The 22,877-nt window shown below is 38.4% G+C and overlaps 1 protein-coding gene across 1 annotated transcript in view; it reads right to left on the reverse strand.

The window, feature by feature from the left end:
- The window catches only part of FGD4 (FYVE, RhoGEF and PH domain containing 4), a 30,298-nt gene that overhangs the window by 795 nt on the left and 6,626 nt on the right, over positions 1-22,877 (reverse strand). The window contains exons 3-14 of the mRNA XM_082014250.1: positions 18,228-18,317; positions 16,018-16,163; positions 11,326-11,482; positions 10,069-10,207; positions 9,081-9,139; positions 8,315-8,461; positions 6,563-6,735; positions 5,485-5,515; positions 5,224-5,319; positions 4,683-4,808; positions 1,679-1,819; positions 18-158 (exon numbers count right to left, since the gene is read on the reverse strand). Of these exons, the coding sequence (XP_081870376.1) occupies positions 18-158; positions 1,679-1,819; positions 4,683-4,808; positions 5,224-5,319; positions 5,485-5,515; positions 6,563-6,735; positions 8,315-8,461; positions 9,081-9,139; positions 10,069-10,207; positions 11,326-11,482; positions 16,018-16,163; positions 18,228-18,317 (1,446 nt within the window). The remainder of the gene's footprint in view (positions 1-17; positions 159-1,678; positions 1,820-4,682; positions 4,809-5,223; positions 5,320-5,484; positions 5,516-6,562; positions 6,736-8,314; positions 8,462-9,080; positions 9,140-10,068; positions 10,208-11,325; positions 11,483-16,017; positions 16,164-18,227; positions 18,318-22,877) is intronic.

A 22,877-nucleotide genomic window follows, 5' to 3' on the forward strand; every position in this document is an offset into this window, starting at 1 on the left:
ATTTTCTCTCTACATACCTGTGGAGCACCATACATGTACAGCACAAGAGCTTCCTGTTTAGGTATAACACACCATGCTTTCTGCCAGGGCTTTGATTTTTCCATGTACTGAAGAAAGCTACATATGACACTATTTCCAGAGACTTCTGCAGATTCAATCTAGGAGACAGTATAAATCATAAAAAGGAAAATAAACTTTCTTAAACAAAGGCTAAAAGCACAGAGAACAGAAAAGCTGAAGTACATCACCATTCACATGAAATCTTAGATATCAGCTGCAAAACAGCGTGAGCAAATACCCAAGGAAGTTAAAGACTGGATTTACAGAGAATATTTATATAATGCATACAATCACAGTGTGTACTCCCGCATCATCAGTGTAATCTGTTCCTTCTTTCATCAGTAATTTTGGATTATAAACTTCTAGATCACCTTAAAACTCCATTTACCACCACAGCTAGCCTTTCTCTGTATCTCATATCCACAACAATGCCTTACTTCTAAGATAACATGTTAGGGATCCAAGTGCTACTAACTATCCAATATGACAGCTACTCTATTTTGGCAGTCAAAACATTATGACAGGTTCAGATGCAAACACATTTCTAAGAATAACATAAGAATGCAAGTACTAATCCTAGAGAAAAGATCAGGTGAATTGCTTAAAATCTGAAGCCAGAGTGACATGCTGCTTGGGTTAAATAGTGGTCCTGAGAAGAACAAAAAGAACACAAGATGATTATATGTTAATATTTCCTTGCATCTATTTTTTTACCTTCCCCTGGAGTGATGCTGTCAGCTACCTTAAAAAAGCCATCACGCCAAGAAACAGCAGTCTCTTGACTATAAAGTAACCTAGTGCAGTTCTGTGCTCCTGACTCTCTCTTGTTTAAGAAAGTGTAGGCAAGCGTAGTCAAGCCAACATGGATTACGATCTGCATATGGAATTACAATCTGTATCTTATTTTTGCGTTCTTCTGTTGGTACTTAGCTCAAGGGTCAATCCTTCTCTACTACATCCCAAGATAAATGTAAGTCTTGACAAAGTTAGGATGATATTTCCCTAATGTATATCAGGCGTTTTAAAAGGACCTGTAAGGGGGGATTTAGGAAATGTGAAGGTTAATTCTTCCTCTGCTCAGAAGAGAAACACAGGTCTTTATTGTCTGATTGAGGCCTTGAATTTTTAGATGTCAAAAGCCAGGAGCAACTTGATGACTTAAAGGTACATTGTATACACTGATCAAAACAGTATCTAACTACTCAGACTCTGAATAGCAAAATTCTCCCCATTCCTCCATCACAAGCTCTTTCAGTTTGGGTATATGTTTTCAAGAATCATTGTAGTAGCAGCATTTTTTGTTGCTACAACAGCTTAAGTGCAGAAGAAGAAAACTGAAGAGTTTTAAGGAAAGGATTTATAAAGAAATGTTTTATCATGATAACTGGTATAACTGGAAAGAAGCAAACAAGCTAAGGTTCATAATTCCCCCTTTAAAAAGACGTAAGAAACAAAGATGAATGGTGAAAACCAAAATCTATTGGATGGGATGAATTTGGTCCACATACTTTTTACTTTTCAAACAGAAAACAGCCCTGCAAGAATACTATCATTTTCACCTACTGATGAGCCAAAACTGTTTGCAGCTATGAACATACAATATTTTTAAATTACATACCTCTAAGATGCCTTTCTTCTTCTTTTCTTCACTGTCTGTACAACCAATTATAACATGATAGCAGTCCTTACAGACTTTGTTCAATTTATTGCCATCATATTCGAGATGTGCCTTATAATCAGAACATTTCCAGCAGACCACCTTAGAAACAGAAAAGATTAGCAAACATATAAAATTTAAGTGTTTATAAAACTTTATGGAAACAGAATTTAATTTAAAATTAATATTATTATATCTAATTAGCAATATTTTGTTTAAACAGAACAAGAAAGATAATTGCTTTATAATGTTAATATATCAACAGTAACTTAATTGAAAAAAAAGATTTTTTCAAATTTGTGCCACTGCTTCTTAACTAGAAGTGCTTTTCATTATTCACCTGGTGGGAGCTTTGTGTAAAATCACATTGAGCTTTCAATTATATCTGTAGGTTAAAGTTAGGAGTAGAATCAGAACATAGCACTAACCATGCTGCAGGAAGAAAATCCTCCAGTTTCTTTAAATGCCAACCTGAAAGGTACACTTACCATTTTGTTTTCTACATAACCTCAGAAAATGTACAACTGAGATACACTTTTAATGATTAAAAATTTAATAAAAATCAGAAATGATTGTTTAACCTAAGAAATATTAAATTTGCAGTTTCAGAATCTGTTTGTGAGCACACAGAGTACATAAGCCAATGTCACAGTGTCCTTTGTCATTTCACAAAATAAATGGAGAAAACTGAAATGCAAGAAGATCTGAGGGAAGTTCTTTCATTAGAAATATTTTTCCACAGAAATGTTGTTTCAGGGGAAAAAGATGCCCTGCATAAAAAGTGTGAGTGCAGATATTTCAAGAAAGAAAGGTAGAAAAATGGACTTGAACCACTCAAACACCTGAACAATATTTTCTTGTGGACCAAGGCTCTGCAGTACTAATCTAGATCACTTCCTTCAAATAGTATCTCTACAGAATACTAGTTAAGTATTCCCAATTAGTTGCCGCTGGAAAGACACTATCACAGATCCAAATTAATTCCCATTAAAAAAACGTTTTAAAATTAAATCGGAAGGAGATGTGATAGAACTACAATAAAGGGAAGTAGTTAGGAGTCAAAACAAAACGGGGGGAAAAAAAGGAAGGGTGTGATCTTAAAGTTAATGGAGGAGTTTTAAGGCAGAACGATCTGGAAAAAAAAGCCAGATGACAAGTTTATAATCAATAATTCAGAGCTGAAAAAGTCTCTAGTGTCCTGCAAAGCACAGAAGCAGGGTTGTGAAGGCAGTAAGCCTTCCTACCACATAAAAACATGAGAAAGAAATCATAAAATAAAAATTAAACCTGGGCTTGCACTACCACCTGCTGGAGAAAGGCAGAGCTGCTGGATTGCAAGAAAAAGCCCAGTATGTTCGTTCTTTCATTAAACTCCTGAAAACTCTCAAGTCATACCACAGTCTCATAGTCCCTTTAAAGTGGCATACGTTACTGTAGCATCATACATGGAGAGCAGCAGTAATACTCTCTTCCCCTTCCCAACCTTCTCTCCTTCCCGGATGCTTCACGCATGTTTACGCAGTTACGCACTGAAACCAGCTGGGAACTGCTCCAAGTTAACCCAATGAAAAAAGTTTTAACTGCAGGTCTCCATGGTCTTCTTGCGAAGAGGAGAGAGAAGTTAGCAGAGTGGGAAAAGAAGGCAGCCAGTGCTGCCCCGGATAAGGCTGGCTTATGCCAGTTTGATGTGGTCTTGAAACTTGAGATCAGTGGAGGCCACTCAGGAGTAACAAGCAGTGTTCCCCAGCGCTCAGCTTTGGGGCCGGTCTTGTTTAATGTCTTTACTGATGATCTGGATGAGGGGATCAAGTGCTCCCTCAGTAAGTTTGCAGATGACACCAAGCTGAGTGGGAGTGTTGATCTGCTGGAGGGTAGGAGGGCTCTGCAGAGGGATCTGGACAGGCTGGATCGATGGGCAGAGGTCAACTGTGTGAGGTTTAATAAGGCCAAGTGCAGGGTCCTGCACTTGGGCCACAACAACCCCATGCAACGCTACAGGCTTGGGGAGGAGTGGCTGGAGAGCTGCCCGGCGGAAAAGGACCTGGGGGTGCTGGTTGACAGCCGGCTGAACATGAGCCGGCAGTGTGCCCAGGTGGCCAAGAAGGCCAACAGCATCCTAGCCTGTATCAGAAATAGTGTGGCCAGCAGGAGGAGGGAAGTGATCGTGCCGCTGTACTCGGCACTGGTGAGGCCGCACCTCGAATCCTGGGTTCAGTTTTGGGCCCCTCACTACAAGAAGGACATCGTGTTGCTGGAGCGTGTCCAGAGAAGGGCAACGAAGCTGGTGAGGGGTCTGGAGCACAAGTCTTATGAGAAGCGGCTGAGGGAACTGGGGTTGTTCAGTCTGGAGAAGAGGAGGCTGAGGGGAGACCTTATCGCTCTCTACAACTACCTGAAAGGGGGTTGTGGTGAGGTGGGTGTTGGTCTCTTCTCCCAAGTAACAAGCAATCGAACGAGAGGAAATGGCCTCAAGTTGCGCCAGGGGAGCTTTAGACTAGATATTAGGAAAAATTTCTTTACCAAGAGGGTGGTCAAGCATTGGAACAGGCTGCCCAGCGAGGTGGTGGAGTCACCATCAGTGGAAGTGTTCAAAAAACATGTGGACGTGGCACTTCATGACATGGCTTAGTGGGCATGGTTGTGTTGGGTTGATGGTTGGACTTGATGATTTCAAAGGTCTTTTCCAACTTTAATGATTCTGTGAACAGTATAGTATGTCCAGGGGCTTGGGACATTTTACACAAACATGCATCTTCCATTGCTCCAAATTACTTCCAAATTTACCATGCCAACTGAAGCAGATAGAGGATCCTTTGTGGTATGCTATACACAGCTTCTCCTTTCAGCCACAAGCACAGCAACACATTCTGCAGCGTAACAAGCAGCCAGCAGAAGTCAGCTAGGTGCTTAGACCCGTTTTCCCAAGCCTGCTCACCAGCTACAGCAGCCAGGGTTTTGCACTTACGTGTCCACATGCTCGGCAGTGGTGCCTTCTCCTTGTCAGTGCATTAAAGGGCTCCTTGCATTTCATGCACATGGTTACTTCATTGTCTCGTATCCACCTTGGTGCTCTTTTCCCAAGCTCAGCGTTCTGAAGGGGAGGCGGGGGGAGAATAAGAGAATAAAAAAAGCCAGTATAAAAGGTTGCGCAGTACTTTAAATAGCAAAAATAATTATTCTCTTCCTCTAGAAAGGAAATGGCAAAACACAGCTCAAGATGCATTTTGAAATCTGCACAAGAAATAACAAAGAACGCAGTCAAAAATCATCACTGAAAGGGTACCCTGTTATGCATTTCAAGGAAAAAAAAAAAAAAGAAAAGAAGAGGCTTGTTTATAAGATTTGGCATTATGAAAAAAAAAACAATTACCAACAAGTTGACTACTTTGTAATTCCTCTGCTGTATGAATGATGAGCTTGAAAACAAAGTTTCTGCCAAACATTTTACATTTATTGAAGAATAAAATGGGTACTAAGAAGGTTACAAAGGAATAACAGCAACTTACAGAAACCTCGACAGGTGTGTCTTCATATTCTTTAGCAATAGCATTTCTGAAAGTTTCATTCCTCTGCTGAAAAGCTTCTATAGTATTCTGAAGCGCCTAAGGAAACAATGAAGAAATTCCTCAAACATATTACATATAAAAAGGACTGTCTGCATTCTGGCCAGAATCAGAGGGAAGCTACAGCCAGAAGACATGAATATTACTTTTTTGAGTGCTTCAGTGAAAAAGTCTTTAGTAAATAAAGAATGTAGATGAATTTACCTTTATCCATTCTTCCTTATCTTGTTCAGAACTAAAAGAAATATTTGACACATTAGTCCAAAACTAGTTCAGGAAACATTCTCTCACTATCAACAACCTCTTGCAAAAGCCAAGTAGTAAGCAATTATCAGGAATTTAAATTTAAACAATACTGTTAACTGTCCAACTGAAAACAGAAAACAAAAGCATGACTTCAGGCTTCACGCATTTGCACCCACTAAGCAGCGAATTCAAGTCGAAAGATAAATGTAAATACATTTAAAAGTAGTAATAGTATTTGCATTGTTAAACTTTTTTGTTTTAAATAACAGGATACAGAGGAAAAGAGGATGATGCAAAGTTTATCTTATTAAAGTGATGCAGGTGTTTTTTTCTCTCATTTCATGCGCTACTAAGTTCACATACTAACACACATTTCTCTCGTGTATCTTTTAAATCGTCCTCCCTCCCCCCAAAAAAGTGATTTCCTCAATGCTTTTTTTGTTGTTGCTGTTGTTTAAACCTGTATACAGTGGCAAGAAGAGTATCCCATTAAACAAAAGGAAGCTGAATCTTCTAAAAGATACCTGGGACTGAGGGAAAACAAGTAGACTTGGAAACTGGCCTGAGGAATAGAGGAAAGCAGGTGCCCATCTACCGCTGTAGAAAACTCTGTTCTGTGGACATAAACCCACCAGGGCAGAGAGTTTTGCTGGGTGAACGTGCCCTGAGGTGAACAGACCGATTCGTACCAAGGTGGTTCAGGTACCACAGGCAGCAGCACTGCCCCAAGATTAACACGCTCAGTGTCCCAAAACGCTTGATGTCAGACAGATTGTTTTTGCACCAGTTGGGTACGCTGCTTTCCATTTTCCAGCCAGCCCATTCACAGCTATCTTGGGTATTTCTGCAAAGCAGGTAATGCACTATATACTGCAGATGCATCTTCTAAGAGATTCTGGGGCTGATAATGTATGTTTTTGGCAGCCTAGGCTATTTTCAAAACACTGATATTAAGATGAAGCCCATTACATCTTACTCCAAATCTCTTGTGTGTATATTTAATCCTCCAAAAATGAGATAAAAAGACTTTGCTTACCTGGCCTGCAACTCCAGCGTCCGCTCTTTTCCAGAGACTTGAAAAGTGTGTGGATATTCTTCATTATGAGTTTCTATAATCTTCATACCATCTATGCCAACTCTGGTTCGAACCGAGAATTTTGATCCTACCAAGCTGAATTTGGGGACGCAGTAGAGCAACATATTGTTAAACTGGGAAAAAAATAAACACAGGGCTTTGCTTTAACAAAACCAGAGATGCAGAGATCTGAGACAATATCACAAAGCTGGACTCAGTGGGTGAGAAATGCAGTTATACATACAGCCTCCATTATTTCTTGTCCAAAACATCTCACACACTTAATGAAGTACCTATCCTTTCCTGCTCAGCTGATGTACGAGAAGACCAAAGCTCTCATGAAAGACAACCTCCTCTTCTTATTTGTTTAGAAATAAGATTAAAGCCAGGTTCAGTGGATATAAGAATAATTGCTCTGTATATGCAGCAGTCTTCACAGCATTTATTAGCAACTATACTCAGACTGGATATTTTATACCATTGTAAACCTTCTGTTGGAAAAAAAAACATTCTTATGCCCAATTCTGCGAAAACTATTCAAAATGGCACAATAAGAACTCTTTTCTTCAGTGTATACATTTATATTTACCCTGTACGGAAAACATCAGGTTTTGTAGAAGTTGTAACTAATATTATTTGAGGACGTTTTTTGTCTTTTCTCCAAGATAGAACAACATTTCTGTCTTACAGTTTTTATTCACTGAAACCCTCAATACCACAGGGAAAAAAAAAACCACAACACGAACAGGACAAAGATATATTCCTTCATTAAAGATTAGAACTTTAAATACTGTTTAAATGTCTCAAGCCCCAGCCTAGAAGCACAGTTATTAGATCTATAGGGTTTAATTCTCTCACATTTTTTCCCTCACATTTTCTCACAATTAATTATTAAAAAGAGAAATTCATTTCAGTTAAATCGTATTTTGACAGAAATCTTGTCTGGCCTATTGTCTAGTCTGTATCACAGATACAGCACACTTGCACTTGTCACCTTTCATATGAAGTGCACGTCACTTTAATCAGCTGTCTGGCCCCATTTGAGGCCTTTCTATTCAACAATTTCTCCTTCTGTTCGAAGCACAGATAAGTAGGAGTGCCTCAACAACTTGTTACTGGTCTTTATTAACCAAAAGGACATGCATTATAAGGCCCATAAGCAATAATGTATTAGCAATTTTTAATGCACGGGAAGCAATGAACTACATCAAACCTTTTCCATGCGGGAGTTGTAAGGGAGCATGGCTGTAGTACATTCCTGTAGTTCCAAGACAGGACACAGGCACCTGACAGGAGGATGACCTGCCATTGACAGGAGGATTGACCTGCCAAGATCCCACAGGACCATGAGTCCTACTGGGACACACACAATCGATCTGGACTACAATCCTAAGCTTTCTACATTTCAGTTTCATGAGAATGTCAAAGTTCTCATGCCCTAGGACCTGCATTTATAATCAGCCACCACTTTTAAATAAAAGTGAGTTGCTGGACACTGGTTCCATTTATTTAAAACCACATACTCTGCTCTAAATGGCGTTTTCAAGCCTTTCTATAAGTAGTATAAAGTTTACTCATGCTCTGATATCACTAGTGGAAAAGGACTGAGATCAACAAGAGCGAATTTCCCCCTCCCTTTGGGGGAGAGCAACCAAAGGCTGTATACCTTTCTAGTCTTGAAAGAGCCCTGCAAACACAGCCCACCATACTTACTAGGAAAAGATACCGTTCTTGAGCAGACGTATTGCGAGCAGCAAGTTTAAGGATCTGTCCTTCTTTTATCAGTTCATTTGAAGGGTTCACAATGTCTTCCTCTTCTCCTAGCATCTCATATATCTCTAACAATTTCTTTAGGTTCTCCTTTACAGTGAAAATACAGTTATAAAACTTATTAATTAAAAGCACAGATCTTTAAGCGTGTTTAAATGAAATGATGGGAGCTCATGTAAGTCTGGAGAATGTTAGCTTTGAAAAACATATATATACCCAGTGTATATGGTCAGCCATACAGATCGATTAACTTAGTTGATGCAGTAACAAGTACTTTTAGAAATGTTATCTCCGTGGTAATTTTAAAAATGCAGTTATACATACAGCCTCCATTATTTCTTGTCCAAAACATCTCACACACTTAATGAAGTACCTATCACACCAGTCCACTATGGTAGAGAAACAGTAACTACTCTTTACAAACACTATCCTTCCACTGACAGAAACAGGTGAAACAAGGTTAAGAATCCAGCGTAATGTCAGCTATTTGAGCCAGGAGGGGAACCCAGCCTGTCCCATTTTCCACTTGAAGGAATTAGGTGCAATGCCAGATTTTGTCTATCATTCTACAGTAAGCAGGACCAATCACTTGGACCCAGGAAACATATTTTTCCCATTTTAGGGAAGATTTGCAATTCACGCTCCTAGCTTCAGCAAATACTCAAATACAGTATATTAAAAAGTGAACAGGAAAACAAGGATCGTTTACCATTTTTCTTATTGCACTATTTGAGTGACTTGCTGCAGTGGATATGATTTCCAGGGATTCTAGACAGAAGAGAAAGAAAAAAGTAAAACCAAAAAGCTGCATTTTTACATATTTATATATTGCATAGGAAAAAAATGGATCATTCTACAAAATTCATTGTCATTTTAATGTAAATTACACACTACAATATTTCTTAAATTATCAATAAAAAGTAACCAAGCTAAAGTGGAAAGTGTAAGAGAGTCAGCTACTAAATAAAAATTATGATCTGGAAAGATCAGAAGAGAATTATTGCAGATTACTTTAGAGCTTCAGCACTCTAGAATCACATTTTTATGACATGCACAGTCATGGTTCTCTCCGCTCTCTTCTCAAAGTAGTCCAGAATGTTAAACTATGGGTTTTTTAAGTTGAAACAGCTCATACTACAAATATGTACAGTAATGGTACTAACAATGACATGTTTCAAAAATTATCCGGCAACTAATATGGAAAAATCTGTGGAAGTATCTTGAAGTACTCTTGTGTAAATACAGAGAGGAATAAATTTTAAAATGTGCTGTTCTTTTTCCATACAGGAGCTTAAAAATCTGGCGAGTCTAAATCCACTTTTTTACAAATAAAAGACATTGCAAATGTGCATAATGCAAACCAAAATGCTTGCAAAACCAAAGAAAGAAAACCCACTGCAACCCCTGATTATCCGCAAAGCAAACAAATCAAAACCTGTGCGCTATTCCAGAACTAAAGCAAACTTGTGTGCTCCGGGAGAAGAATGCTAAAGGCTTTACAGCTTTTATATTAACTTCATCCACTAGTCAAACAGATTTTATTTGAAGAATCCTACCAACTCCATTGAAGAAATTCTATCATTCTTTTCAGAGGGACTTTGCTTCTTCACTTTATTTTTCCTGAAAATAGCTTTAATTTACAGTATCCTCTTACTAATATCTTATTACAGCTCTTTTAATGGCTAGAAGATATTTACTTTCAGCATCTTTCCAGTCTAGAGAATCCTGAGGCAATTTCCTTAGGTAGTCCTTTAGAAGCATCTCGTAGCGTGGAATGCGTTGTACTGGTTCTAGCATGTGATGTTGCAATGTCAAATTTCCACACACTTTTTCCTTCTAAAAGATTGTAAACATATTTCAATGTAGTAGGCAAAAATGTTATTAGGATATAATAAAATAAAAGTTATGGTTGATAAAACATAAATAATGTAGTTTGAAACATGCACGACAGACCTTCTGCAAGAAAACAGAACTACTGTACTGAACCAAATAATTAGAAATTCTTTCCTGAAAATAATTGTAAAAAGTTTTCTAAGTATCCAGTAGAATTCACAAATAGAAGTCCTACCAAAAAAACCTTCCGAACACCAGTGTATTTTAACTTAATTTTGTAATAACTCAGACAAAAGAATTACAACTGAATTAATAAAAACAGTTCTTAACGTATACCTTTATAGCCCATTCATCTACCTGAGAAGGGAGTGCTTGCTTTGAATTTCATTGATAATGTAACATCCCTCAGAAGTGTGTCAAGATGCATATTCATTTCCATAATCTTAGATGCAATTAAAATATGACATTAAAATACACGTATTTGGATTCCCTGGCACAGAATCACAAGACCCCACAGAGCAGTAAAATTTAAGCAGAAGTACCTTATCCCATTTCTAGCTGCTCAGTCTGCAGGACACATACCTGCCAATTCACAGACACCCCTACAGGGAGCACTAGAGGGTATAAAACGCACCTCTGAAAAGAATAGTGCATTGCTTAACTGTTAAGCTTTCTTTCCCTTTTGCGGCTCAGCATTTAGGATTATATACTTACTGCCAAAGCGTAGTGCTCCGCGTAACAGCACTGATGTGAGCCAACAGAGTACTTAGGGATTCAGTGCAAGGATCTACAGTTGCACTGATATGTCACTTTATCCTAAAACAGTATTTACTTTTGGTATCTATGACAAAACATAGTCTTTTTTTATTCTTCTCACGTTTCAACCTTTCTACTTTCGTCCTCTATGTTGCACTGGAAAGGCTGGACTCCTGTGGATATTTGTGCACGTGTGAAGGGAGAAGAAGAAGAAACAGAACGCGGTGTGAAGCGGACAAAAACAACCCTTAATTCTACGGGATTTGGTATTTCATTTTCTCTTTAATCCTTTTTTTCACCCACAAACCTATATATTTTTATATATGGTTGTATTACTTGGAGATCTACATTATTCTCCCCATTACCTGAATATCTTGAATAATGAATTTGAATTGAGGTGACCGTTCAGTCCACGTTTTCACCAATTCCATTGCATTATCAAAATTCTTCACATACTCTCCATACATCTTGAGGAAAGGAGCTAACTTTTGCAGAATATCTCCAATTCTGGGGGTGGTAGTCCTGCAAAGTAAGAGAGTGGAATCTCAGAGCAAACAGGAAAGAAAAAAAAGTCACACAAGGTTATAAAACGGTTTCAAGCGTTTAACAGAGATTCCTTGTTTGGGATCGCCTCATATAGATTTCCAGTGTAACCATTAAAACTGACCTGAGTTAACATGGAAAGATTGTTTGTATCCTCTTTGATCATGTATAAGCATTATGGGTCATGTAGAGCACTAAAGAAAGAAAAGCTATCTATAATGAAAAACCTGAAAGGCTTTTCTTACAAAACATGGCCTAATTTATTGTATTTGCAGTTCCTTAAAACTACATTATCTACTTTTGACCATACTTCACCCTCTAAGTACCTAACCTGTGGTTTTGTTTGAGGACTAAATCCGTACTGTACAGCTTCCCTTCTGTGCGTCACAAACATATGTGTTTAGAACTTTTAAAAATCATTATTTATCTAAGAAAACCTATGAAGTAGAGAGAATCCCTTGGATTCCAGTCTTCTGTGAGAACTTTCCCACATCTTTCCCAGTTATTGATAGCATCTTCAAATAAAACAGAACAGTAAAGAAACTGATGGAGAAGCAGTGAAAAGCTGCGCTGTTGATGCACACAAAGAAAGGGGAACGGCACATACGCACCTCCGAGTAACTACAATACGAAACACGTTTCACATTTCATTTTCAAGGACAGATTCAGAAACTCAGTATCTCTGGATTTCTGGAAGTCTGAAAACAACGTTGTGGTAGTGGTCTAAAGTGAAACAAGTTACTGCAATTACTTCATCAGCCTACTCCAACACACCACTTCTCCAAGGGAAAAGCTGTGCAGAAGGGAGAAGTTATTTGAATAGCGAATATGGCCAGGACCAGCAAAGGCTGGTCCAGCTCCAGCTCCCTCTGAGGGGGCAGAAGGTACCTCTGTACGACCTGGCAGAGGTCTGAGCTACTGCTGGCAACTACAGCGGGGACAAGACAGGGTGAGAAGTTGGTCTCCGAAATCACCAAGGCTCTCCACCCTTAATTAGCTTTGCGTATTTGTTCAACCACTCTACATGCAAGCAAGCACATCAAAGGCAAGCTAGCAGTTTAAAACAAAAACCCATTCCTTTGAGCCACTGAATGCAATTTCCCTAGGTTGTCATTTTATTGCACTGGGGCAGCATAATTTTAAACTGAGAATAAAATGCCAATCATACCAATTCCAACAGAAACGAAGGAAATGTGAATATATTTCTAAAGGTCACGAGAAAAAAACCACACACAAAGTTTTTCTGATAAATTTAACAGATAAGTAATTATAAAATTTTACAATTACAAAAAACCCTTAAAGCAGAAAAGACTGTGTCAGTCCTTTTTATCTAAACAAACTGGCATAAAAAAAGAATGCTTCTACTTAACCATTTCACAGCTATTACTAGACAGACATTAAAAGAAATTGTTGAAACTTTCATAAACCAAGAAGTAGGAATAGTTTGCTATGCCTGCTCCTTGGATACCCATGGCTGCTCATTTACACAGAGCGCTGCAATTTCACTGTCTCTGAAGATGGAAAAATTTCACAACCACTTTTCCTGCAAGGCCCTTATATATCCGAAGACTCTGAGGCTGTAAAAACACAAATTCATCATCATTTCAGGTGCAAAAGACAAGGTCCACATCACACAAAGAGCTCTGAAAGAACAGGAAGGACAGGGGAAGTCACAGACAGCAGAACCTTCTGAGAACAGCATCCTCCCTTGATGGACGTGTAAGTATAGACAACTAGTTCGTCTCATATTCAAACGCTACTCAACCATGAGCAAAAATACTAAATTCTACTAAATGTCATCAGGTCCAGGACAGTTACTGCTGTCTTGGACAGACAGATCAAAAAGAGAACTATCACCACGGACCCAAATCAGCACCGCATTATTGCCAGACAACAAAGATAGCATCGTTAGGTGGGTCAAGAAGCAGGACTTCACATTGTAACACAGGTACAGAAACAATTTGTATTTCTGTGTTGTCAGACCATGATGGTATTCACCTTTGCATTCTAAAAACCCAGACATGAAACAGCTGACATACTAATCATGATTTGTATTTAAAACTGTCATGGCTGCAAGAAAGCTAAGGTCTGTAAAATCACAGCACAGCAAAGGTGACTACAGAACAACTGATTTCTCTTCCAATATACAAGCTAACAGGCATCCAACAAAACTGAAAGTTGCAGTTTCAAAGCAAAACAAATCACACGCGTAGGTCAGCTCTATAGTTGCCACAGATGCCAAAACTTTGTGTTGAAAGAGTGAAATAATTTCTTCGCCAACACCGCCCTCCCCCAGAGGCTATCATGCTGGGGTCTTATATTCTTCCCCAGGTACCTGCTATTGGTCATCCTTGGGTACAAAAGACAGTTAGATAGGTACTTTGATTGATGTGGGATCACAGTTATGCTGTTATGCTCCCTCCATAGGAAACACACTGCAACAAGGCTGTTTCCAGTGTTTTCAAGCCATATGTTGTAAAAGAGATATTCAGCTCCAGCTGTTGCTCAAGTCGTTCAAAATGCAACCACCAGGCAGTTTCATTTCCACCCAATAAGCTTAGATTCACACTACCTTTTCTTTTAAGAAAGAAGAATCTGCTTCCAATCTACTTTCCCAGCTGCAAAACTATGTATTTTTACCTTAAGTTTTCAAAACAAACCACAACTCAGGGAAAGTGTCAGAAATTTTTATCCAGCTATTTTTGTTGGAAGCTAAACAATAATAGAAGTGCATAAGCCTACGAATAGAACATACTTAAGTATTTTCTATGTCCAATTAAGGGAAATGCTGAGGAAAATGAACTCTCTATCTGGCAGAGGCTGTTGTTTCAGACTGGTGATAGGGAGAGAAAATTATCCCAGATTTTTCTTTCAGCGATGGTCAGAAATTGTTCTCTTCAACTGCACGCTTTCTTCTAACTCCTCCCAAAAGCATAATGTTTTAAATTTAAACAGGCTGTCTCAGGTACAGCAGAGAGGTTGTTTCCAAGCAATGTGGGAAAGATAATATCCTTAATGATGCAATTTATTAGTTTTACACTAGTAGTCAAAGCTCACCTGCAAAAGCACTTTTCAACTTTGAAGCTATGTAATTATACACACATTATTAGTATGCAATTTCACATTTTGCAAATACATAAGGTAGTGCAACCCATCTTCTATGCTCTATAAAATGTCTGGAAATTTTAACAAAATTTTAACAGTACACCACAAATTTCATTTCAAATCTGTACGGCATTGACATAATGTAGTGTAAGCCGGTTTTTAAACACTGTTGCACTAAGATTAACGCCTCATGAATATGCACTCTATTTCAATCCAGACATTCATATTTCCTATCAGATTTTTTCAATTGATCAGAGGAAAAGGGTGGATTTACCTTACATGGTCATTTTGCAAGGAACGTAAGTTAAGGTGTAAACTTTGCTACATTCCATGATGCTTAGGTTTTATTTACTTTCTTGCATTATAGACTATACAGGGCTACCATGTGTTTGTGCATGGTAAATATTCTATTTTAAAGAATCATCATTTTAAAGGGGAATCATCTTATCGAGTCAGGAGATCTATAGGTTGTTGTCTAAAGCACCTCTGTGTGGTCTGAGATTTTGTCATATATGTCACAAGAACATATTAATTCTTATTTTTTAGCATGATTTTTGACAATTAAGGTGTTATATGAAAGTGTAACTGGAAATTAAAGCTGGATGAACACTAGAATTCCTCGCATTAAATCCTAGATAACAGGCAATACAGCAACCAAACAGGTGTTGAGGTGAAACAACTGGATGAAACAATATTCATAAATTTTTACTGGGTTTATTTTGGTTTTTGTTCATTTTTTTTTTTTATTTCTAACAAGGTGACCCCATTTCCCAAATAAGTTAGGGAAGCAGCAAGGGTTTGGGACTTCCCTTCCCCATTACATGAGAGACCAAGAATACGTGGCTATATTTTAATACCTCCAGTATAATATACACCAAGGCAGGAGAAAGATACTACAGTCGCACATGATTATCACAGAGTATATTTACACCTCAGCTATCTTTCTTGCTTGCTCCAGACAGAGGTCCTATCAAGAAAAGCTGAGGAAAACCAACACAGAAAAACAAAAACATATCCCACCTTATTACAGAAAGCAATAATGACAAAGGTTACTGTGCTACAAGGGTCGCACAAAACACATACATGTTATTTATCACAATTTTGTATTCTGTGCAAGGAATTAATCAGGTAGCACAATTTCAGTCTGAACCTCTAATTCAGCAAGGCATTAATCATGAGTAATCTCACTGGCTTCAGAGAGATACATGTCCTTTATTTTGAGCAAAGGATGCAAGTCATCTACTGAGTCAGATCCTGATGAAGAGTGGAAGAGCAGATGTTCTCCTACCCACAGTACTTCCTGGGCCTGGAGTGCTTAATTATGAAGGTACCTTCCCTACCTCAACCCTGTGCCATAGTTTCTACAGACACAGTTTTAGTAGGATATTAACCAGTGAATCGCCTCTTACCATTCTTGCATTCTTTTCTCAAGTTCTGGAAGTAAGAATTTACTGTGGAAAGCATTTATCGACGAAATGTTAGAAAAAATTTTGTTAATCACTTCAGCTGGAAATGAACCTCTGTTGGCTTCCTCGAGGAGTCTGGAATAGAATACCTGCAATACAGAAAAAGAGCCCCAAACCTATCAGCCTATTATCTTCAATCAGTGGAAGACCACCTATCCACCCCTCCTACTCCAACTGAGGCTAGATTAATATTTCAATAATATAGACAGGTAATGACAAACTCATTTATTGTCTTTCCCTCACCAGAAGTTAAAAGCTTCTCCTTCCCTTACAGCCCACTTTTCTCCTTGTGAGCCAGGAAAACACTGCAGGCAGAGCACACATAAGGAAAGCCAAACTGAAGTAGTGCCATTTTGGATCGACTCCAGGCATCCTGTCTGTTTTAGCAGCTAGATCATCTCAGCTCTCCCAGTCTTCCAGTTGTATTTTCCACTCTTGCTTTCTTTTTAATTAACATGATGTCTGATCACCACTAGCCCAACCTCTCTCTTTGTATGCTGTATCCCCATATTCTTTTGAAATCACAGCAGTTGGCAGACTGTGAGCAGTCCCCACATCCCATTTAAAGCACAAAAGGATCCCAGTTCTGACTGGACTCTACTGTAGTATCTTTAAAAAAAAATGTATTAGTTCCCCATCAGTGGGCTCTACCTAACTAGATGCAGCTACAAAATGCATGCAGGTGTTATTGTGCACATCACATAAAACAGTGCTTATGGGGAGCTACGGTCCCTCTATCTCCCTCTCCCATGCTTCAACAGACTGCTTCTCCCTAGAAGGGGCTTCAGAAGATCGTGAAAGAAGAAAAGAGTCTGAAGACAGGAACTTTGGTAATGCCAACTGAGATAGCAAAAGTGTCTTAAAAGGAAAAAAGCCGTACACTATACTTTAAAACATGCTCACTTTGCTGCATCCCTGAGAGGACAGTTAGTTAATTTTGGACAAGTTACTTTGAAGACTACACAAGTCACCTAACTTTTTAACCAAGTTTGGAAACATAACAGTCCCTTCCCAGTCTTCTGTTTCCCTCTCAGCAGCAGCAGTTGAGCAGCTGTGCTTGACACTCATTTTTCAGAATTCTGTCCAGATAGTATTTGGAAAACAGGCATAGGAGTGATGCATTTAGGATCACATCAAGGAAAGTAATTGTATGTTACCCATCAGAAAAACCTATGAATGAAGTAAACGTTTTCCTTTTTTATTTTTAAACTTCTCTAAGTCAAAGCTCTTCTTTTGGCAATACTTTGTGTTTTAAAACACACATCATACCCATCCCAATGTGGGTCAGCTAGATAAATCCACTTTCATGATGACGATTACTTAGATCCCCAAGCAATCTGAGTAATTATTACATCAGTTGAGGCTTTTTGCTTTTTCCTCAATGCTGTGTACAACACTTACGAATAAGACATGAGAAATTTAAACAGTGATGTCTGAGAAAAGTATCATGGAGTAAGGCAATGCATAGCTATAGGTATCTAGGTAAAATGGATGTAGGTGTTACATGAGAAAGTAAACAATGTTTAAAAAGGAATATACTCAAGAACTACTGACTTCCATGTTTAAGAAATATCAGTTTGACTCTACAGAGCACAAGAATTCAATCCTTTCCTGACAAGAAGAGTAATTTATGTTCACTTCAGTGGGACTTAGTCTAAATGTATAGTAGGAAAACAGGGCATATACAGTTTAGAATAGGCATCTTCCTAAGGTTCCTTGGCACTAAAGAAAAAAATCTTTTCAGGTAGCCCTAATTTGAAAGATTTAGTAATTCTCTAGTGAGCAGGCGATTTCAGTATTATAAAATGATGCCCTTCTTGTCTGCATCACCAGAAGCCAAGAAATGAGTGTTAGGTTATGTATCACCTTTGTTGCAAGGGCTACCAGTATGAGGTTTGCACTACTATTGCTTATGGTGACATCTAGACACGCAGAACCAACTGTGTTAATATCCACAAAATTCTAATACTTTTTAAAATGTAGTGTTCTTATAACAGAAACACGGGCAAAGTTATGTGGCAAATGACTGACTGGAGAAGTCAGCAAAATGGGAAAAACATACCACCTTTTATGTAATTTATATAGACACTTATGCATAGCTGTTCAAGTGAATTCAAGGCAAGACAATCAAAACAAATTCAAGAAAAATGCACCCCATCTAGGAGGTCAAGTCGGCTGACGTAGGCTTTTTCTGTTTGTAGAAGTTCACTGGCAATTTTGTGACGTTTCTGTTCATCCGTCTCCTGGAGGAAAATAAGAAGAGCTCTTAGGATACTGGAAGAAACATAATTTAATACTAAAAAAAAGTTGAAAAAAACATACGATTACTTCGTAGTCCAAAAAGCGACTGAAATCCAATTCACATTTAATAACAGACACCACATTTTGAAAAATACAAACTTTCTAACAGTTTAATCAACAAATACAAAAGTCCCAAGATGACGAAAATCAAACTGCTCAGTAAAACTCAAAGCCTAAAACATTTAGTATTTCTCAGTTTGTACAGAGATCTTTGCCAGAGCACCAACTCCCTACTCAACAGATCAGCTCATATCCTGGTAATTGAGTACCACTGACCTTTCAGAGCTGGAAGAACTGATTTGCAGAGTATGAGGGAACAGATGGGATAAGTTGGTGTTCGCCCCCGCCCCCGTTTCAAAAGTTATTTGAACTGCATGTTCTTTGCACGACAGAATTATTGAAAAATACCGTACAAAATGTTTTATGTTCATCGATACACTCATTGCTGATTAATTGTTGACTGCAATTAGAGAAATCCTTCGCTAGGTCTTTATGGAAGTCACTTTTGCATCTCAAGAGAAGTTTTCACTTTAAAGTCTTTCATTCCACAAAATATATTTTTGGTTCTTCTGCAGAATGGAAGCTTAAAACATTCACTTAATTTTCAATATTAAACTAAATATTTTAGAACATAAAATTATGAGTTGCTATGAGAAGTTACTTCAAAACAAACAATGAAAGCACAGCCTTCTACGATATTAAAACATTAGGGAAACGCCTCAGGCTCACAAGTGTCAGATTCAACAAAATGACACTTCCATTGTAAGATTTTTTCTTCCAGATCTAATGCCAGTGCTGAAAAGTGTTCACATATAACGACATCTGAGTCTTTCTAAGTAAACAGCAGTCTTGTACTTAGGGGAAAGTGGTAATTTTCTAGACAAACCGTAGAACGACTTCATCAAGAAATAAAGAGGAGAGCTTGAAAGAGTTATTTCTGATTTCAAACAGCACACGGCTCTCCACAAGAGTACGATAAACGTTTGCAAATGCATTTATAAAGATGGTTTGCAGAATACTGAAAAAAATGTAGAGCCTTTTCATTTGAAGGACTTCAGTGGCTTTTCCCCCTTTTAAGTATTCCAAATTTGAACACATTTCAATTCTAATCTGCAGTGTTAACAGTCACACTGCTACACGGCAAGCCTCCTCCCTAAATACAGGCTTTCAAGAGTGACTTCAAAGCTGTTCATTAAATCTGTTTAAATCAGCATAGCAACCACAGTAACCTGCAGAACAGCATTTTAAGTGCTGTCAAGAGACTTCGCAGGGAGCCGGAGGATTAGCTATTACAGCTGCAGCACACCGTTTAGTGCGGCCATTCACAAGGGATCTTACATGTGGGCTTGAGGCACAAAACCATGGAGGCTGCTGGTTCCTCAGCAATTTTATTTTATTTTTTTTCTCTCTCCAAAATCCCCCTTTCTCCCTGAAGCACTGCTATAGAACCAATCTGCACGTGTCAGACTACTTGAACTAATTGAGAGAGGGAAAAAAATCACACGTAACAGACGCAAAAATATGACACAAAATGAACAATTCAGAAAAAGCATTTAATCCTCACTCCTCAATCACGGCAAATGCCTCTTACTCTCCCACTATACTCTGACCCCAGCTTTCCCATCCTCTCAGTATCAACCCTACACATCCTCCTAATTCTTGAACCTCAGCCTCCTTTCTACATCAATTGCACGACCCAACACAGGAATCTCCTATTTGGGAAAAAATACACACCACCGATGAGCTACCTTTTAATCACAGTGGCATGTTCTTATTCCAGCATAAGAACATCAACCTACAGGGTTGTATCAGTGCAAGGATAAAATTGTATCACTAGTTTTCTTTTAGGGAAGTCCTCAGTTTCCCACCTCACCATCTCAGTATTTGCCCACGCAAAACTCCCAGCTGTGTTTTCTCTGCTAGCTCCATCCTCCTCACTACTCATTCACCCACCTCAGTGTTTTATCTAATATCCCACCCAAAGAAAAGCACCTGGTTTCCACGAGGTCACTCCAGCTTCCTTCCTGTCGGAAACAACAGGTCACTGGCTATTTTGCTAGTCGTGGCATCTGTCTCCCGAGAAGCTTTTCTGGGTGGAAGTGGCAGCCACGTGTCCTGAGCACATGGGATGAACTGGGTCCGGATGCACAGGTGGACGCGTGGGTCCTGGCAGCGCTGCGCCGCAAGGCGCATTCGGGGGAAAGACTCGCCATTGCATGAAGCCAGTGCTGCAGCTGGCGTAGATGCGTGTGAGTGTGTGTGTACATATATATATATATATATATATATATATATATTTATTTTCTGCTTTCAGGGAATTCAGTGGCCGCCACCCCAGCTCTGCCGCGGCACACACCATGCTGCGCTGCGCCCCTACCCCCAGCTGCCCACCCAGCCCTCCCTGAAGCAGCCATGCAGGCAGCGGCCGAGCGATGGGCTCAGGGCAGGCAGAGCCCAAGAAGGGGCTGCGCTTTTGCAGACCCGAATTGGGCTATGCCAGCTAGCATGAAAGCAACTCTTACAACACAATTTGGAAATAAATCCTGAATAATCTGTGACAATATGAATGACACAGAGCCATTTGTTATTAGAGCTGTTCAACAAAACAGCCTTGAAAAACCTCATAGAGATAATGGAGGAAAACTGCTACAAGAAAAAAACTTTAAAAACCATGGAAAACATGAAGTTAGTATTCAACTTCTGAGAACTTCAATGCTTCCCTAAAGAACTACTGTAGCAAATCTAATCATTAACAGTAAAAGGGAATTTTAATTCTCTTAAGTTACAAGTTAAGCTTTATTTTCACAGGATATAACCATAAATGCACATATCTCTTTTCACAAGTAAGATAATAAGATAATAGAAATGAAAGATATGGACACATGTTTTTCTGGGAAAGTTTTATATTCTCCTCCCATGATTTCTTTATGCTTTTAGTACACCAGTATTTATATTGGGTTCCTTACCATTAACAAAAAACACCGAGAAAAAAATTTACTACAGGGTCTGTCAGGACACATACTCTATCGCTTCAAACACAACTTCTCAATGATTTCAGGGAACTTTTCAAACTTCTGTAACAATCCATAACACATGGCAACTCAACATATAAAAACAATCAGTAATGGTTCGTGTGATAGATAGTGTTCACATTAGAGGTCAGGATTTCCACTGATGACGAAAATATCAGAAGTGTGAGGTAACATTATGTTCCTGATGTCTACTTCAAAGCAGAATGCAACCACGCTAAAAATGTTTAGGCAGCTTTTTTAAGCACGTAAGCAATTTGAAAGAATGAACCTCTATTCTCTTCCAACTAAAGACAAAAGTTGAATAAAGCATTAGTATTGATTCTATGGCTGCAGCTGAACCAAATTCTTGGTTCTACCCATCTTGCACAAAGTAACCTTTGAAAACTCCAATTTTAGACAATTTTTCGTTACATATCTTTCAGCTATAAGTGTATAATATTTGACAAGGTGCCTAACTATTCCAAAAATTATAACTTTTTTCCTTCCATTAAATAGTTCATATGCTAAACATGGGTATATAAACACAAAACAAATTTATTGCTTAGCGAAGACAAGATATGAAAGTAATTTAGGTCAATTGTTACCATCATCTTTAACGACCCAAAACAGATTTTTTTTGGTTGAATGATTAATTTTAAATACCTCAGCTAATAAATAATCTTGATCAGACCATACTTTCCATTCTATCCAAACATTTGGCAAAGTTCATAAGGAAGGACTGCAAACTTCTATCTGTATATAGGATGCTTACAGTAAGTATTTCACCTGGGCTTAGTTATATATTCTTTAGTACAAAGTTGCACATCCTTAGAATCATTACGATACTATAGGTGCTTAAGAAATTAAAGCAAGTAATTTTGACTTATATTGTTCTTGAGCTCTGAAGTTAAGATGAGGTATGAAAAATGCGCTACTGAGAGTATGAACTCTTTGCAGCTATGTTCACATTTCCTAACATTGTTTTTCCATTGTCCTAAACTTGCAAAAGTTACACTAATTTAAAGCAGACTTTACATAAAACTAAATCCCAATATAGCCATCTCCCATCAAGCAAACTATACCTACCAACCTGACAGTGATGCTGTATATGATTCAACCCTATTTAGGTGTAGCCCCTGCCCCAAGGGCTTTGCAGCAATATATTAAGCAACAGAGAGAAGGTAAGAGATGTTGAATATGAACAAATACCATTCAATCTATGTTGTGGGTTTTTGTTTGTAATGCAGAGTTTGTTCTAAAGTAACAGAGTGGGGTTTTCTTTTCTAAAACCATTCATGCCATAGCTGCTTCATAATCCAAAGCTTTCTAAGTGTTGGGAATATAAATGTAAATTTCCATGAGAATTTAAGATTTCCTTTAATCTCTTGAGTCCTCAGCTTCTGAAACCAAGGAATGCCCTAAATTTTGCAAGACCTGAAATGAAAATCCTGAATGCTACCATCACCTTCTGGCATACTAATTCTATGCAGC

Source organism: Phaethon aethereus (genome assembly GCF_964289735.1).
Source record: "Phaethon aethereus genome assembly, chromosome: 1".
Lineage (NCBI taxonomy): Eukaryota > Metazoa > Chordata > Aves > Phaethontiformes > Phaethontidae > Phaethon > Phaethon aethereus.